This window comes from Venturia canescens, chromosome 5 (genome assembly GCF_019457755.1).
Source record: "Venturia canescens isolate UGA chromosome 5, ASM1945775v1, whole genome shotgun sequence".
NCBI classification, from domain to species: domain Eukaryota; kingdom Metazoa; phylum Arthropoda; class Insecta; order Hymenoptera; family Ichneumonidae; genus Venturia; species Venturia canescens.
This window is the reverse complement of record NC_057425.1, coordinates 15,325,665-15,345,496: the sequence shown is the minus strand read 5'-3', so window position 1 is coordinate 15,345,496 and position 19,832 is coordinate 15,325,665. Positions and strand designations below refer to the sequence as shown.

The 19,832-nt window shown below is 34.8% G+C and overlaps 2 protein-coding genes across 2 annotated transcripts in view; one reads left to right on the top strand and one right to left on the bottom strand.

Moving 5' to 3' along the window:
* LOC122410432 (acetylcholinesterase-like) overlaps positions 1-19,832 on the bottom strand; it is a 180,967-nt gene that overhangs the window by 103,698 nt on the left and 57,437 nt on the right. The window contains exon 2 of the mRNA XM_043418554.1: positions 10,239-10,381. Within this exon, the coding sequence (XP_043274489.1) occupies positions 10,239-10,381 (143 nt within the window). The remainder of the gene's footprint in view (positions 1-10,238; positions 10,382-19,832) is intronic.
* On the top strand, positions 17,798-19,498 carry LOC122410433 (uncharacterized). The gene is made up of 4 exons (XM_043418556.1): positions 17,798-17,932; positions 18,106-18,258; positions 18,509-18,658; positions 19,161-19,498. Exons 1-4 carry the CDS (start codon positions 17,864-17,866, stop codon positions 19,302-19,304), a joined length of 516 nt encoding a protein of 171 aa, XP_043274491.1. The 5' UTR covers positions 17,798-17,863; the 3' UTR covers positions 19,305-19,498.

The following is a 19,832-nucleotide window of genomic DNA, read 5'->3' as shown; positions in this document are numbered from 1 at the left end:
AGTGGCAGATATTACAAAATTCTTACAGTTTTTCGCTTGAATGAATAAGTGTGAGTGTATCTCGCAATAGTGGCTAAAGATAAAAGGGTGGGGGGTTGAAGAGGAGGGACGAAAATGAAAGGAAGGATATTGCGTATATCTTAGACACGAGGTACAGTTTTATGGAAATCATTCTGGTTTTCTCCAACTCCCACGTGGAATCTTTCTCCCAGTCTCCAATTTCTTCTCACGTTTCTTTCTCACCTGACTCATATTTCCATCATGCTCCAGAGCAAATGGCTCTAGTACAACCTGGTTTTCTATTTTTTTTTTAGAAATTTGTTTTAGCGTCATGTAAATTTTCTACATCATTTTTCTATTCTGCCATGTATTAAGGAATGTGCTGAATTTCTAGTATTTACCAATTCAAATTTAATCTGAAATTTGTCAATCTTTTTTTTTTATAAATGAGGATTTTCATATGTATTCGTATTCAATTTATCGTATAACAAAACGATTAGCCAAAAGTTATTATGGCTTTGTTTCATGCTCGCCAATATCGGTATATCCATTTTTTTTGGTATATTGATGACATAAAACGTATATTCTACGCGACAGAAGATTTTTATTGCATTCCGTAACTCCGTTTTTATTGCATACTGCAAACTCAAAATTATTCAGCATTTACACGTCTTAGTTGTCAGAAAAAATGATCCAACGTAAAATCTTAAACTTTTAATGAAAAAAGTTCAACATCGTGAATAGTGCTGTGCTGTCGCGGTTTCATCTCCTCGTCAAGTATACCTACGTTGCCTTCGAAGGTTTAATGAGTTTGATCAAGGCATATTCTTGACGATGACGTGGTTGAAATGTGTCTCTTTAAAACATTACTGTCATCTCAATAAAACGTTAAATATCATGATTTTTATAAGGTAATTGGACCAATGCTCGGATTAAAGCTCACTATGATCAAAATCTTATCTTTCTATGTGCATGCAATTGTTTTCCGGAATATGCAAATATTTTGGCTATAAATGAGCTTTTCAGTCACGGTATTGAAAATGACAAGAGCTGGTGAATGGAATTTCAGATATACTTGAGAAAATATTGGTTTCTTTTCAATGACGCGTTATGTCTCATCCCGTAAATAAAATTTTTATATCACTCTTATAAATTATGATCTCAAATTCCATTTCACTATGAACTATCTTATAAACTTTCCATCGCGTTCGGTCCAAGTTCGAGTTTAGAGTATGGCACGACGCAAAGCCCGAGATTTCCTCTCGTCCAACCAAAATTTTCAATTAGTTAGGAAAATATTACTAGCAAAGTTACTAACTCGTTTCGGTTCTGCACCTCCATTCTTTTTGTTATTCCATCGCGAAGCTTAGAAAATAAAAAAACCGGAAGTTGAAATGTTACGTGTGAGAGACAATTCCAATAGAGACTGCTTGAAAAATAAAATGCTCACACCCAACGACCTCTGTTATGGTTCTCACTAATTTTTTTTCTCTATTTTGCTGTAAGAAGTGCGAAATATCAATTTTCATTCTCGCACTAAATTTTTACAAGCTGATATGCATATGCTGAAGCAGGGTGAGCCGTTATCTCGGTATAGTTAACACGGCTGGGGCTCGAAGGGTGCAGTCTCCCAGGAGGGTTCAATTCCCACCGAAAACACCAACAAAAATTAACATTTTTCCAAGCGTTTCTGCTGCAATTCGACGTACTAGCCCACTTTTATAAATTCTTACGGGTGGGGGTCAAAACAACGAACGACAAAATAGCGAACAGGGCATTCAGTATATCTATATATGCATATATAGATATACAGAAAGCCTGTTCACTATTTTGATCGTTCGCTGTTTTGACCCCCACCCAATTCTTACCAAAAACACCTTTCTGCGTATGATGCACGATACAATTTAGTTGCATATACCAGCCGTACCAGTGAAGGTTTCCACATTATCTCTTTGCCGTCGGGAAATGCGATATACGGAAAAATGAGTCAGCTGCAGTCGCGCATATCGAAAATTGAGAGTAGAAAACATAAGAGAAATGGAGAAAGAAGACGGTAAAACAAGAGAGTAGTGGGAGCTCAAAAGGAAAGACATATCTGGGCCATGGAAGTAATAATTGATGTAGCGATGATGTCGATTCGTCACAAGAGTCAATATTTTCCGAAATTGAATAATGAAAAACCATTGAATCCAATAAAATCCTCAATACATCGAATATTTGCCAATACAGTAAAATTTAATAAAATATATTAAGATTAACGGTTACCGACGATTATGTAAAATGAATTTAGGTCCCACTATGAACAAAACATCGTTCAGGCATTGTTAAAATAAACGTGAAAAAACTGAAGCAATAGAGTAATGAATCAGACGAACATTTTTTCAAGTTACAGTGGGGTTATTCTTTATTCCAGCTCTAGACAGACCGAAATATAACAAAAAATAATATCCTCGAGATTTTTTCTTGTTCCAGCGGTCTGTGATCCCTGTTGTTTCCAAGGCGAGACGTTTGGACAATTTCATCCGTGTATATAGTTTTGTTTCTTTTATTTTGACCATTTCCTAAGCTAGTTGTTGAGAAGGCTGGCCTCTGGCGGTGGCTCAGCTCAGGCACAATGAAAAGCTCATCTTTGTAGAAGGAAACCCCAAAATTTCTATTCTCTTTTTAATTAAACACGTATCCTTGAGCACTTTACATGGTATATTGAATTTTCCTACGAAAGACAAAAGACTGCGAGGAAAAGAGTTGTATACAATGAGAAAAAATAGGAAAGGGTGTAAAAGCACATAAAGCAAAGTAGACACTAAAAGGGAAGAGAACGCTCGAAAACGAAAGGACCGGAAAGTCTGTAGTTCTTTCAGTAATGACTGAGATTTAGGAGAGAGGAGTTCCTGTACAAGGTTTGTCTCTCAGGATTTGATTCCTTTGTACCGTCTGCTTGGACGTGATTAGTTTTCTCTAGTGGATTCTCAGCAAAAATGTTTCGAGTGTCACTTTATTTGCTTCCCACAGTCGTCACCAGGGAAAGAGATATGGCACTGTCATAGAAAATTTTGAATAAATTCTTGAACCGAAGTAGAATTTTAGTTTTTTTTGTCAGTGATAAATCAAAGAGTAGTTGATTAATCAACTATATATAACTATTCTAGAAAGGAATTTTCAAGGTTCGAAAAGTTAGCACGATAAATTAAAAAGTTAGTTTAGCTTTCTATGGCTGTAAGTCGTGGTAATATCGCGATAAGGAGAATTCAACGGCCCGGGGGTCGTCCATACATACGTATGAGAAAGCAGAAACGACAGATCCGCTTTAAAGCTCGTCGAGAAATCAATTTTACGACCTTTCCAAGGGTTCCAACCAACCAACCATATTCCCGAGTTCGCGTATAAGCGTTTGCACTTCTTTGTTTTTTACGAATGTCCCGAGACACGGTTAAAGTGTCGGAAACATACGACGAAGAACTTCTTGGCTGCCACCTGTAGGCGACAACTGGTCGAAGAAAATGCGAGAGTGATGTAGACAAAGAAGAATTAGATTTAAGGGTATGCTACGTGAATATAGTCACGTTTATATTGCAGACAAGTATGAACGATTTTTTCCACCATTCGTATATTCCCTGCTGCGTCAATTATGCAAATGATTATTTGCATAGGGCTCAAATATGCGATTCGTATAGTTGGAAAAATAAGTTGAGATTTTATGAAATTTGTACTATTTTCGGTGAATAATAAAAATTCAATCCTAGAGAATTGCTAAACGAACTCTCGTAATTTATTTATTTTTAGAGATTTATGGTACGCTTCAATGTCGAGGTTGTCCTCATAGAGACATTCGGCGGTATATTCGAAGACTGTGTATAAATATATGCATGATGAAAAATAAAAGAAAAAGGTTGAGATAAGTGCACTCCACACGAGTACGAAAGTATGTTCATTTTTGTGAGAGACGCTAAAACGTCGAAGTGAAAGCTCGTGATCATCAAGCGTAACGGAGGAAATACAGGACAGCCTTTGTACTTGGAAAAGCATGAGATAAAGTCGCTCTACGTGTAGCCGTTAAAGTCTGGACGAAGAGTTGCAGTACCAGGCCAATTACGTTTGTACTGGCTCCGTACGGCCGAGCGACCACAACGGTCTGACCATCGCTCGTTCCTTCCACTTACACTCTTACGAGTGTCGGTTTGTCCGTGTGTTTGACATATCCCCGCGATAATGGAAAGCGAAATGGACACTCTCGGGTTTCGTGGTTCACCAACGAGGTCAGATTGTAGTTACGCATAGGAGCTAAAACTCACTATCAACACATACGAATTAATATTATGTATGTAAGGTATGAAATTATTAAGACAAAATCTCCGCTAATTTTTTCTGAAGAGACAAGAGGATGCAAAAACAGAAAGGGATCATGATGATGATTCTTTTCAATTGCAAATTTCCATGAAACACAAAATCGTTGGTATGAAACTCAACTTGAGAGACAATGCCGACTGAAAGAAACTCGTCAAATGTGCTCTGAATATTTTTGCAGTGCCTTTACCACGAAAATCTCTGGAAAAGATTCAAAAGGAACGCAAACCGTTCCTAGACTCAACTCGGATCCCGAATAAATTTTCTCGTAATACGGGAGGTTACGGAGGATGATTTATATGGAGTACTTTTCAGGGTAAAATGGCATTGACCTGCCCGAGAAACACGCGAGAATACGTTCCATTCAAATGTACACGGGCAAAGAGAATAACATAGTAACAGAACGTAGGACATGGCATATTCTGACGAAATTCGACCCCCGTTAATATATTCCCCTCTCGTGGATATAATTGTACCTTTTAAATTTACGTTTTTCACGAATACGTTCTCCACCATTATTTCCGTTATTTATTTGTCTTCCCATGAAAAAATTCCTCCTGCAGCTTATTAAGATTCAGTCTGAAATTATTATATTTTTGTTAGAAATATACGTGAGCTTGATATTGATTTTGGTTCTTAAGGGTTAAAACCATAGTAACGACTTCGTAAGATGCCATTTTCCAACTACTTTTTCGGACGCAAAGTAAGGTCATAGAATAAGGCGTAGTTATTAACATATATGGGTTTAGAATCAATTATCAAGCATATATTTGACTGTTTCAACAAAAAATTGTGATCGCAAAACATTGAATCCTCACAACACCAGAACTAATCCCGTAAGGCTTGCTGAATTCGAGGCGCTCTGTGACACGCAGCGTATCTGGTGCAATTGTTGACGTACAATAAATTTAAAAAACACTTAGCCTAGACACTCACAGCTAGGGAAATATGGGGGGGGGGGGGGGGGTAGGACCTCAACTTTTTCGCTCCTTATTCTAAAAGGTTCAAAGTATATTTTAGGCTAATAAAAAAAATCAATAGTTCGAAAATTCTGTTAAAAAAGTCTCATACTTTTGTCATTAACCTAACCATTTACAAGATATATTTACAAGATATTCGGGGTTAAAAGTTGAAGAATTTATTAAAATTTTTTATTTTTTATTTTTAGTTTGCTTACCTAATGAAAAAAAATTATTGCCAAATAAGTATAGCATATTTCCGTAGGAAATCAAGAGACTCGGTAGAGTCTCGGGACAAGTACATTGACAGACCTGTCGTCTGCTGGTCTGAGGCTCTCGCCAAGACTATCTTTTCTCTGAATAAAACGATTCGCGGTAGTGGGGGTAAAACTGGCATGTAATTTTCTAGAATTGCGCAGCTCAGGAGATGTTTTGTAAAGTGAAAATTAATTTGGAGACTAATTTTCAAAATCCCTTTTGAATGAGCCCAAAACCAACACGATCAGTAGCGTAATTGCTGAGAAAAAACTTTGCACAGACTTAAGATTATGCAAAAGTTACTAATACATTTATGGATTTACCGTGTCTGTATAGAACACTATCAAAGGTCTCTTGATGCCAGCTATAACCCATTTCTATGGAAGCTCGGATCCCGGCGATCCCGATAACAGAAATAATGAGTTGCGATTGGTCAGGACACTCGCTGTACCGTTCTAGCGGAATAAAATTTATGAATATATACCTATATGTACAATGCCATCAGTCAGCCGTCCGTTTTTAATCTTATAAACAAACGGATTTTCGACATTACGAAGTGCGGGGTAAATAAAAAAAATATTTATCATCTAATAAAGTGTTCAATATGCATTTATTTTATTAAAAATAGTGGTATGTGGTGTTGAAAATAATGGTGTGGTGTCATACACTATTACGAAAACCAGACATATAGTGACTTTGGTGTGATATATTGTACAACCATCTGTCAGTTTTTGATGACATGAACAAACAAATAGCAATAGCCATCTGAATGATAAAATTTCAGAGAAACAGTGCGAGCTGTATGAATTCGATTCCAAGTTCTTATATGACTATAAAAAAAAAAATTTTATGTGAGTTTTGTGAAAACAGTATGGGTTAGTTTACTCTCATCGCAATCAGTTCGCGAGCGTTTGATATATAGAACATATATATTTGTTGCAATTCTAGTTCTGATTTCTTTCAAAATTTTCAACTCGAGTTATGTGAGAAAAAAAACGTTCGTTCTTTATAACCTCTCAAACGTTCTATCCAAACAGAAATGTTATGTTGCGTAATTACATTGAAGAAAAAATATGCGTGGTTGTATGTAAATGAATTCAAATAAATTTTAAAAAACTTTGGTCAAGTAAAAGTGTCTAATCTGTAGGTAATAAAATATATATTATATGTTATGTTAGAGAATTATGAAGTTCGTTACATATAATTGATAAAATTGTTATATTATATAATGTTATATAATTGTAATATTATATATTATATGATAATAAATATGTAATAATTATATAATCAATTACATATAATTGATTGATAATGAAATAAACACATTCGTTGGAAAGAGTCGGAAGCGAATAGACGTTAAACGATCGTTGTACTTCTGTGAAAATAATAAATTTATAATAACATCGATTAGTTTATTCATATTATTTAAATTATTTCGACTCCTACAAATCCAATGTATTGTTGTCATATTTTCTTCCATTTAGTTTGGCTGTATTCACCGGGTCCTTTTTCCCACCTCCTCAGCTTACAGTGTATCCATACCAATTTCTATTCATTCTCTAGACAATACGAGTGACATTCGTATTTCTATTTCCTCATATTGATTTCAACAACATAAATTGAAAAATTTATAACAAAAAGTCTTCGTGATTGCTTGTTTATAAACCCGAGTTATAAACAATCTTTGGGCATGTCAATGCATAGATATTCATTTGAGTTGTTACATGATGAATTTGAAAATTTATTTCAATAAGTCATTGGGTGCAAAAAGTAAAAAACATACAAAAATATTACACAATAATACAACAATATTATTAGTACAAATAAATAATTCGTTGATAAATGTCTGATTTAAAGTCCCATGATAGTTAACAATTTCTATATATGAATATTTCCCGCTATACTTGACAATTTATATGAATATATGCTTTCCTATGAACCTGGAATCTGGAAATACAACATTATTCATCCAAATAAAAATCAATCATAAAAAAAACTAAATTCTACGGTAAAATCCGGTTGAAAATTGATTCAAATGCGATTTATCATCAGTTTAATATTCTCAATAAAAGTATAGATTAGTTCTTATACCAAATAGAATTTCTTCGCTGGAAGAAATGAGAAGTAGAAATTGCCGTAATTGCAATACAAACGGAGGGAGAGGGGGGGGGGGATTTAAGAAGCTTGAACATATTTATTGTGGAAAATATTTTTCATTTATACATGCACATTAATATCCCTTGTATATGTATACAGGAGAATTCGTTTGAATTTTTTATTTAATCAACTTATTCTTGAAAATAACTTCCTCAATTTCCTCTGGGCGCATACTTATGATGCATCAGTTTTAGAAGGGCCCTGATTTTTATCTGAATTAAAAATTTTAATTAATAATGATGGGCCGGACAAGTACTTTTAACACATATTTAAACATAATTTGTACAGATCTAAAATCGATGTCGAATATTGTAAATAATACCAAGGATCCTGAAAGTCTGAGAAAAATCGATTTTCTTCCAAGTCTCTGCCACCATAGAGTAACAAATTACTATACCTTTGATGTTTTTTTTTCGGATTTAAACGCTTCTTGAAACAATTCCATTATGTTAAAACTCGAAATTACCAATAAAACCCTTGTTTTCCGATTAATATCATAAATTTTAATGATTCACGTAACTCAAATGGGAACTTTTTTGATTCCTAAGAACTTTCTCAAGTTCCTGATGGTACCCGTAGGAATCAATATTTTGAATAATCATTAAATACTTGGCCTCAAATTGATATCATAAATTTTAATGCTGGACGTAATTTAGATGGAAATTTTTTTCAATTGATTTTTTTAAATTGTTCATTATGATTTTTTTTTGAATTCTTACGTTTTATTAGAATTTTTTGACAATTTAAAAAATAAATACAGATTTTATTTTTTTTTATGTAATGTTTTTTCATGATTTTTTTTCGAATTTTTGTGTGGAAATTATTTACAGTTGGTAATTTATTTTGTGGAATTTTTTTCACATCTTCGCGATATGATCAGGAAACAAGGGAACATCAATGTACCTGTCCCAACCTTTTTTCCCTATTGATTCTATTTTCAAAAAAAAATGTATAATCGTGATAGAATTTAAAAAAAAATACGTTAGTGTGACGAATATATGATGAACATTTTGGAAAAAAATATATTGAGTTCATCTATAGGGTCAGCTATTATATAAATGATAATTTTAATAGTTATCTGCGCTTAGCAGTATAGAATCAAGTAAAAGATCAAATATTAAAGTATAAAATCAAAACAGATACAAAAGGTTATGTGCAAAAAATGGAAAATAATCAGGAGAATAATAGTGGAAGACACTTAGATATTGAAAGCCTGTTGAGCAGATCGATCCATCACGATTGAACGGGATGTCAATCGTGTACAATTGAAATTTCAGTAGGCCTTTTAATGATTGAAGCTTCGATGCAGAACCACGAACGAGTGTGAAAAGCTTCGGTGAGCTCGCTTCGTAAAAGTTTTGCTTAGCGAGAGGTGGAAATGTTGTAGAGTTGTTGCTGTATGAAAACCAGAAAGAAATGAGGTTGCTGAGCGGTAGCTCCAGTAGTTTCCAAAGTTTTACCAACATTCTCGGATCGAAACTATACACACGCTCTATACGAAGAGTCTAAAGCTCCGTTGAATTCTCCGACCGCACACAAATATATATATATATATGTATATATAGATCCGACCTATAGACACTTGAGTCGTTTACCATTTACGCCCTGATATTTACGTCGAAGAAGAAACTTGCGGAACGACTGTCGGTTGGGTTAACCCTTTTCAACTTGTCGACGGACAGGAGAATTTGAATTTATCCTTTGCCTTATTATCATGCAAACGTTTCTTTCAAACCTTCCACACTATGTTGAATATTTTTCTATTTACTTCCTCCAAAAAATTACGTTATTTATGTATTTGTATATGAAACTAGAAAAATTATGAAATTTTCATAACTTTCTTGGCTCTTTACAACCTCCACGAGCATTGCTCTTGGCATAATTGTTGGTGCATCGCAAATTGCGGAATAAGTATATGACGAACATCCAAGCCAAAATTTTGAAACTCGTGCCACAATTGTTAGTAAATCAACAACAGAAGAAGTATCTGACATATATCCCCAAGCGAAAATGGACTTGGTACGGAAAATCTACGAGTGTATAAATTCAGCATATACGAGGTGCATGCGCACCTAAGACGATGACTATATAAAACATACATACATATGTATGCGGTTACGTACACTACCACTTTGTGATCGTACGAAGGGGTTCTGGAAACATGATTCTATGCATGAATGCATCTATTTATATATTTATGTAGATGGATTTCTTGACTGCGTAATATACTCGTGGTTTACCAGAGTAGTGAAGATTCCATTGTACGCTACAAAATGAGGTGATATGTTCTATCAACAGATCATTGCTATTATTTTCATAACGTTTGTACCAGAGGATGATTAGGTGTTGTGATTGCTGATAAAATTAGTTTCTCTTAATGTAAATATCACTGTTCAATCAATGAAAATGTATGAAATGTTCGTTTGGTGAAATCACTATATTATCCAACATCGATAATATCCTTCATAAAGACACTCTCAGTATTTAGAATATAGTAAAGGAATCATATATATATATTACCTGGAAAGCGATCGCCTCGCGCTCGATATCCGACATGTTTTTGAATATATTCTTGATGATTCCAAGGAACTTGTCCCGTGTCAGCAATACCGGTTGATCCTTGTCAAAGTAGTCAATAAAGTCGTAGAGAATGAAGTACGTGCCTGGAATGAGAATAAATAAAAAACAAACAATAAGATTTAATTGTAATACTCCCATTTATTTTGGTGTTCTTTGAGAGACTCTAATGAGAGAGCTTTTAGGATGAAAGCTCTCGGTTTGCTGCATGAGACTTCTATTTAGTTTTTTATTCGTTTTATGAGGATGCATTCATTTTTATTCAAGCAGGATTGTTCTCGAGGACTTCGGCTGACAAATTAAATATGATGATTTTTCATTCATGGGGCTTTTATTAAAATTTCATGGAAGTTGAAGGACTTTATCCGAGCAGGATCGTAGCTCTTTTCATTTTTGATTTACGTCCTCGAGCACTCTCTTTCTCGACTTATATATATTTTTTCTTGTTCTTTCTTCGCTGGTGGCTTGAAAATGCATCTACAATTTCTACCTCAACTTCGTTCTTTCCCTTTCATTTTTTATTTTGATTTTTGCGACGGGCATCGAATGCCCGTCGTTGTGTGAATTTCAGCGAGCTGCTGAACGTCGTATAAGATGTAAAAGTGCACGGCCCGAGAGAAAAGCTGAAAGTGAAAAAAAAGTATAAATAGTTGAAGAATGGGGAATAAAGAATAGCGGAGGAAGAATGGAGCTTCGGGAATCGCTCGGAAACATGGAAAAACGAGATACGCAGAGGCATTAATAGAGCAGGAAGAAGAAAATTCGAAGAAGAAGAAAAGGATGAAGACAAGGAGCACGCCAACCTTTGTAGGAAAAGGATTTCGTGTCTTGCTCGCTCGGAGTCCTTGTTGCGAGGGATGAAACGAAATGGTGACATTTTTCTTGAAACATACAGAAAATCTCCGAAGAATATTTATATATATATATATATATACATGTGTCTATACTCCATCGATCTGTCTCACCCGGAAATTCGAGTATATACAAACAGACAATATCTGTATTTCGCATCTATTGCGTACACTCGAAAGCAAGCATTTTTTTATCCTGAAAAACGTCAGTTCCAATATCGTTAAAAAATTCTGGGTTCACTGCCGCAAAGACACATTTCGTTGTGTGTATAGGAAAATGTATGAATTATAAATGAAGTATCGACGTTGATACACTAAAATTTATGTGAATATTTATTTCACTGTAAAAGCTTGTGTATTCGCTTGTACATTCAGTGAATATTTTTTCAACGTTTTATTCAAAAAAATATTTATTTCATGGGATGAGAAAAATGTGGATTATTGCTTCCATTATGTATGGAAATTAATTAATAAAATGAAAATCATTTAAACTGACATTCAATTATGAAAGAGTGTGAATTTATAAGACCAGTTTGTGGCTTTCAACTCGAGTGATGAAACTGCAAAGTGAAAGTTGGATTCGAGAGTGTTCTCTTATAAAGAGATAGATAGAGAGAGAGATTGATCGATTGATTGATTGTTTACTTCTCAGCTATTTTGTAGTACATTAATTTACAAATTTCTTACATCTGGACATAATTTTACTGTGCATATGTGAAATAAGCTTTATCCTGCACGCTCATTGTTTTTCGGAAACGTATCGCTCGATTACAATTTAGCATCTGGTTTACAGCATAAACTATAGCACCTGCCGTATGTCATTCTCCTTCGGATACCTGCCGCATTGCAATACGACTCTCATTACCCGATTTTGCACCATTACTTTATATACCATACACATGCTATTCAAACGTTTTTTTTACACTCTTTTTAATAAATTTTCCACAGTGATCACCAAATCATATTTTTCATAGACTACTGTTCACAAGAATTCTTCTTCTATATCTTCCTCATGCATGTATTGTCAGTTCGTACTGTTGATTTTTTTCCATGCAATTAACACATCGAATTTTCGAATCCGTACATTCATTCGTCTTATGATTTCCCTTGTACTTATTACATTTTTCTTCGCTTGTACAGTTTTTTGTTATATAGTAGAAACCCCAGCACTTGTAGAATCTCTTAACATTCACATGATTAAAAACTCGGCATTTTTTTTCAACCTTTATTGATTTTTTCTTTGCTCAATAACGCACTATGAGTTTGATCATCAACTACAATTATGATTGTTCTTTCTTCCCTGAATCAGTCTCCCTCTCTCTTTTCTTGAGAATTCTTTTAACGACATGAATCTAACACCTTTTAAGTGACTCAACCGTGTCTTTCATTTTGATTGTATCAATGAGTTGATGGTCTTCCAATTTCATTTCTTTCTCGTCGATATTTATAATCTTCAATTTTAGTTTCGTCTGTGTTGACTCGGTCACTTTAAAATTATCGCCCATTTTATCTTGCATGGTTACTTTCAATGTTTCAATTTCTTCTTCTGTTTCACAACCCAGAATTACCGTTGCATGGCTATCTTTCTTCAATCATTTTGCACCCACAGCCATGTTCCTGACATTGTCTCTTTTTTTTTATTGCTTTTTTCGTAGCCTCACTTTCTTGTTATTTGTTCGGTCTAATAATTATAACCTTTTCTTTCTTCCTGTCTTTGACAACTTGACTATATGTTGTCCTTGCTGCTCCTACGAGGTCTTTTATCTTTGCTTTGTCAATTCCTTTAAGCTCTTTCATTTCCTTATTTACGATTTGCATTTCTTCCCGAACTATCTCCACTATAATTTTTATAATTTCGTTCTTACATGCCATTCCGTCCTTTTCTTTTACGATCGTAATTGCCCAATCTATTTTTACAACTGCAGTTGACGGTGTACCACCACTGCTATTTCCAACTGACAATGCTCTCAGCTGGTCTTTCTTTCCATTATTGGCATTGTCACAACAAGGGGGAAGGGGGGGGGGGGGTGAGAAAAAGAAAGAGAGAGAGATAGAGAGAGCATGGATTGAGGGTTTTGCGGACAGGAGATAGCCAGATCAAACGCTGAGGGGATTAAATCAACAAGAACTATGAAGAGGAGTTGGATCATTTAGCTGTGCTCGTTTGTGCCGATTGATCGGATTGGACAATCAGAATCAATCGACAAACAACGAGAGGTGGCCAAGTCAAGTCCTTTTCACTGTGGCAAATGTTACATATAATCGCGAGACCCACATACACTATCTGTATGTATACGCCTATTTATCAAATTGAAACTCGGTGTAGGCTTGGCGTCGTTACGTCGCCAACTCCACCCCCAAAACTAACCCACGTTCGATCGAACACCACCGACGTCAATTAGTCGTAACCACGTTATTGTAGCGGTTTCTCTACTCTTCCTCCCCACTCTACCAAGCGTTTACAGATCTTCAGCATGAAGAGTCCCATTTAACGGTTCAAGCGCATTTCAAAGACATTCTTTTCTATTTTACCCTTGCAAATTGTTGGTACTCTTTTCTAATCAGTAATTTTCATTCTATTTTGGTCAATCGTGATCGCTTGAAAAATGTTAAAAATTCTTTTTTGAAATTCGTGCTCGGAAAAGTCGCTTTTTGGTTACAAATTTTTGAGCATAAAGTGGCAATTTTTGTAACTTTTATGATTCTAAACGAAAAGTTCCTTTTTGTTTACAAATTTATTTTTCGTTTATTATAGCTGACTTTATAGTTACGCTTTCAGGTTTATTTCTCCGCAATCGTTTGAACGGTATCGCATTAGTTACGTTTTAGCCAATCCGGTGTTTTTATTTTCCTCAATACCTATCTAGCTAAAAGCATCGATCATTTATCTGTTTTAAATCAATAGATATGTATTTTGTATATCGATATTGATGTATAACTAAACCAGAATAAATATACGTCTACACGGGGATTTTATTCCGATTTTGTATATACAGGGTATATATATATATCTATAGATATGTATTTTTTATATTTTTATCGATATAACTAAACCGGAGCAAGAGCGCCGTGTAAACGTAGTCATTATGTATTCATCGGTCATCGCGTTACCAAGGGAAGAAAGAGTTAATAAAAAAATGTTTGTTTTTTTGTACCGTTTGAAATACTAAAAAAAAAACCATTTTTGTAAGACGAAAATAAATAAATAATCGTTTTTCAAATATGTGTTTTTAATATTTTAATTTAAACCCCACGTATTTTACTCAATTTTTTCCCAAAGAAGACTTTTCCACACACTAATGTCAAAAAATAGTGTACGTTACACGTGTTAAAAAGAGGAAATATTAACTTGTGTGTTAATATTTTTAGTAACAGTCGTGGGTTCCGCCCCGCCTCGTGCTAGACGAGATGAGCCAAACCGAGGGATTACTTGCCTCGCCTTCGGCTCAGCTCGTGCTCCCTCAATTTTTGGCTCATTTCGTCTGTCACTCGGCTACGCTTGACCTAAGACTATCGCTAAAAACATTACCCCACTCATATTGTTATTCCTCTTTTTCACACTTGTAACGTAATATACTATTTCAAATGTTGGTGCTGAAATTTGAGCAAATTCCTCAAAAAGCTTTCAGATACAAAATCATGAAATTTAACGAATTCTCCATGAAATGCCAACGGTTCGGCGTTTATTTCAAAACATGTGGGACCTTCCATTAATGTTTCCTCATCCCGGATGTCATTCCCCAATGCTTAAAATAGTGGAGCTAAACTCGCCTGAAAATCGTCGGAGAGCTGAAGGAACTTCGGTGAAAATTTTATCGTGATAAAATTACGAGGGCAGCCGTGAGCGACTCAAATTAACGGTGTTTTACGAACAGATAAAAAATGGTAAAACATTTACGAAATAAAATAACGTCGAGTCTTATGCAAAAGTTGTTCAAAAAAAATTCACTCCAAAAGAATTTCTCCATTTAGTGAGTAATAATTTAATAACGAGAAATAATAGAGAATGGGACGAATAAAAAGAAAGAATAATGAAATTAATATCTCTACTTTAATGAGGGATACTTTATGAGGATACGGTTAATAAAAGCCAAAAGTATCTTAAAGATCGATGCAATAAAAGTTAAATATTTCTAAAATAAATTCCTGAAATTGTTCAAGATCAGTGGTCGAAAAGTACAATCTCTCTCATACGGAGAATCTATAAATGCCAGTTCACGCCTTTTTTGTACCCTCTTCTATGAACCACGGGGATAGAAGAATACTCAAAGTGCTAATCAATAGAATACAAAAGGAGCGGAGAGACAAAGATAGTGGAAGGAAGAATGGGGGTTATAGAAAAAAGCGATTATAGACGTCGATTGGAGTCGACAAGTCTGAAACCACCCCTTGAAATTCCATCCCTCATTCCAGCGGTCCCACCATTTCCATTCAAGCCTGCTCCGACTTCGAATTATTCAATTATCGTTAATTGTTTATTATCGTAATTTGCGACTGCGGTCCAATGTTTATAAGCTATTCACAAGTGGCAACCATTCGAGAAACTCAATAGCACACCACGCCCCTACCTGACTTTTTCGTTTTTCCTTCTCTTTTACTCCTTCCACTTGATAGTTAATGAGTCTGTAATTTATCAGCACCACTAACCGATATATTTGGGCCTCCTTATCGCGCGTCACAGGTCCGAATTAATACCGGATCCAAATGCCAACATTGTCACGAGTATGTTGTACCTGAGTATGGTGACCAAACAACGTTACTGCGGGAAATTGGAAATAATTGAGGGTAAAGATCGAACGACCAACGACATTTAACCCACTTTGACAAATAATTAGACTTTCATTATTTCCAATATATAATACTTACTTCATTGAAAATATGATTCAGAAGATGTTCTCCGTAACTCGTACTTGATGCGAATTCGCATAGTGTCAATTTTGTGATGAAAATATTTACAAAAATATCCAAATTACCGAAGAGCGAACTTTCCATCGGTAATCAAGGAAACTATTTGAATGTTTCTCTCTTCCCTTCTCTCTATCGATTTTTATAGTCAAAGCAACCGGAAAAAAGTAAAACTTCAATGACTCTCAAGATAAAAAAAATCCAACGGTAAAAAGAAATAAAAAGAAGGTGAGATGAGCTATGCGACATGTTGAAACGATTTTTTTTCGAATGAACCGTGCAAGAGGAATTGAAATAAAATGTCTTCAGAGCTGGAATGCTTTGAAGCTCTTCCGAGAACGTGCACAGTTCTATCGGTATATCTCGGTGATTCAGCACACTGAGAAAGACGGCAAAGAAGAAACTTTCAGTCATTTCTCTATGTGATCTTCTTTCATCAAAGAAACCGGCTTATCGACTTTGACTTTATTCCATAGAAATCGCATAGCTCTCTTCTACATCATCAACTTTCTTTTAAAATCACAACTATTTATATAATTTATTTGAGTCTTAGTTGGAGAATGTTCGGGAATGTTCGGTCCATTTATCAGCCACGAAAAGTTGTTTTTGCTTTCTCGTATATAAATATAATTTTCAAAACCGCAAGTGATTTGATCGTGAAATAACTTTAGTGAGAAAGAACAAGAATCCCAATGTTCTTCATCATGAAGAAAATCCATCGGAGAAGAATTGACGATTGACTCACACATGGAAATAAACGAGAAACTTGGGAGGTTGAGGGAAAGCTTGGCAGAGGTAATTATTTCTGAACAGATGAGGCAACAGTTGGGTGCAGATTCAAACTTTAATTTCACTTCGTTTAATTCATCTTCTGCACGAATATTAATTTCAAAGTTTGCAACTCATTGCCGGTATCATTGCGGATGGTTTATCGACAGTCAGAATGAATGAAACGGGGAAAGAGATAAGAGAAACTTATTCATCTTGTACAGATTAACGTCGTGGTGAAAAAGCCATTTTATGAAATATGTGATCCATAAGAGGATTCAAAAACAATTTTTTTATTAACATTATATACACAATGCTGGAATTTTTCATTGCGACGGAATGTCTTTATTTTACATGTATAGAAACTTTCGGTTTAAACTTTAAAAGCGGATTAAAGATTTGGTACAACAGTTGTGTGTATATAAAATATTTAAAAAATTGATCATCGGAACCGCATTCATCCCATTACATAATGGGACTCTCATTTTTTTTTATCTAACCAGTTCTCTATAAACGGCGACCACTTCAACATCACGATAAGCAATCAGGATCGCGACCACGATCAGCATAATATATAATCGCATAACTGTTTGATCGTCAATCAGTCCAATAGTATTGCAATTTGTATTGAGAACATGTACAGCTCAGCGAGCGATACTTCCTTCGTTTTGAATTGAAAGTTCTCACGTTATTTTTCGCATCGTATGGATCATTTCAAATTACATAATCGCTAGTTATAGCGATCATGATATATTAGTTTGTAGTAACGAAGCGAGTAATTTCTCGTTTCCCACATTTCATCCCGTTCTCATCGATCAAAATATTGTACACAACTCGTCACGTGAACTTTTGTCATAAACTTGAGTATTATCGGATTCAGCTATTCTGTTCAACAATGTAATCGGATGTTACATTTCCTCTTTCGTTCAACGATGATATCCACGCAACCTCTCGCCAATTCATATGAACAAGGAAAAAAATGTATAAAAAGCGTGATCCAAATAAGAAGAATCGTTCAGTTATTGATTCCAAGTCACGGGCATCATGTTCGTCTCTACCGTTTTGGCTGTTTCATTCTCTGTGGTAGCGTTAAATACGCTCGTAGCTGGTGATGTACGATTTTTTCCAACTCGCAATTAATACGGAAATTTTTATCAACTTTATCAAATCTATGATTAAAAAATGCTTAATACATTTTTCAAAACTGAAAAAGTATCATTTCCATTCAAATAAAATAAGTAATCCTTAAAGGATTTTAGATTGGTGATAACTTATTGCTTTCACAGCCAGCCACAGTTATCACTATGAACACCATCAAAGTCACGAACAATGCCAATGACTACTTTGATCCGTGGTCCTTTGAGATTGGTAGAGGACAAAAGAACTCTCAGCTAAACGGTAAAATGCCGACGAAAAAAGAAGTTCCAGACAATATGCTAGTACGTTTTTTGAGCATTTTTTCCAACATTAATTCATTATTTATTTTAAAATACGTGTCCGTGCTCCTACGAATCGCTTGCTTTACGAATCGCACTATCAGATAATTTACTCTGATATTTTCATGGAATTTTGTTTTTGATTCGTACAAATAGTACAAATTCAATACCAAGAGCTGGATTGATTCATCATTATATACTTTCATATGTGAATTTTGAAAGAACGGTTCTGTTCTAAAATGCTCTGTTTCAGTTCAAATTCTTTTTGCAAATGGACGGTCAAGATCCTATTGAACAGGTAACATCTTTCTGTGAAGCTTTGAGTGATGAAACAATCGGAAAGACTTTCGTCGATGCCGGCACTCCTGATGGCACATTCCCAAAAGAATGCCCCTTCACTTCGGTGAGTTTGCATTCTAAAACCATATCATGTACGAAACATGAAACGGTTAACAGCTAGATCAATTTGTAAAAGTGTGATTGCACCCGAATCGTATATAAGCTCTTGCGATAATTTTTGAATCTTTTCACTTTGTAAGTCAATACTAAGTTTCTTGGTAGCAGGGAGGGGAGACCTTCAATGGTAGATAAAGTGCATGAGATTTCATTTGCTCATAAAAATTTGTGTTTCGTAACATCTTATTTTCTCAATATTTCAAAACACTTGAGCAAATAATCGAAAGTCTTAGAATGTCATTCCGTATATTCCATTTTTGATCTTGAATGACATGCGCTTTCCCAACGACTTTTAGTTTTTCATTCGTAAGAGTAAATAATTTTTTTTTTTAGCGAATACTTACTGAACTTTCGAATGAAAAATTAGCCCAATCAATTATTGTATAGAGCAATTAATTCATTCGAAATTCGATTTCACTATATTCGCATATTTTCCATGCACTCCAAAGGGTGACTGGGGTATTTCAAAATGGGATCCTCCATCGGATTCGGTACCACCGGGAGTGAACGGCCCGTTCTCTGGTTACGTAATGATGTTTGAAGAAGGCAAGGACGCTATCATTCAAGTCGATTTTGAGGGTGAAATGTCATAATAAAAAATGGCGGGACTCTAGAATTTTGTCGAGGATAGATAAATAAAAACAGACCAATCACGAACGAATTAATTACAATGATCTGGCGCACCTAAAAGTACGTTTAACGAGATATGTCAATCTTTTCATATTAACAATAAATTGAATAAACTGATACTAATTTCATAGTATCGATGAATTTTACGTAAAATGCATTTAACTCGAATGAAATTTTACTCATTATACGCCGATGTAAAAAAGAAAAATTCCACTTTTATCGTACTCCTTCTTATATTTACTGACGTCAAGATATTGATTGAGATAAAAAAAAATGAAAATCTGATAAATATTTGAAAGATAAATTTCAACATATTTTATTATTTAGAAAAATCTGGCGAGATTCCGTTGAAACTTTTTATTTCCGGTAAATACGGCAATATTTTTTTAGAGCTCGTCCAATTATCGTCAAACTTTTCTGGAGGTCGAAACTTCTTTTTATTTCTCTTACGGATTTTTCTTTTCTTTTTTCCATAACCTGCTCTGGTCGGA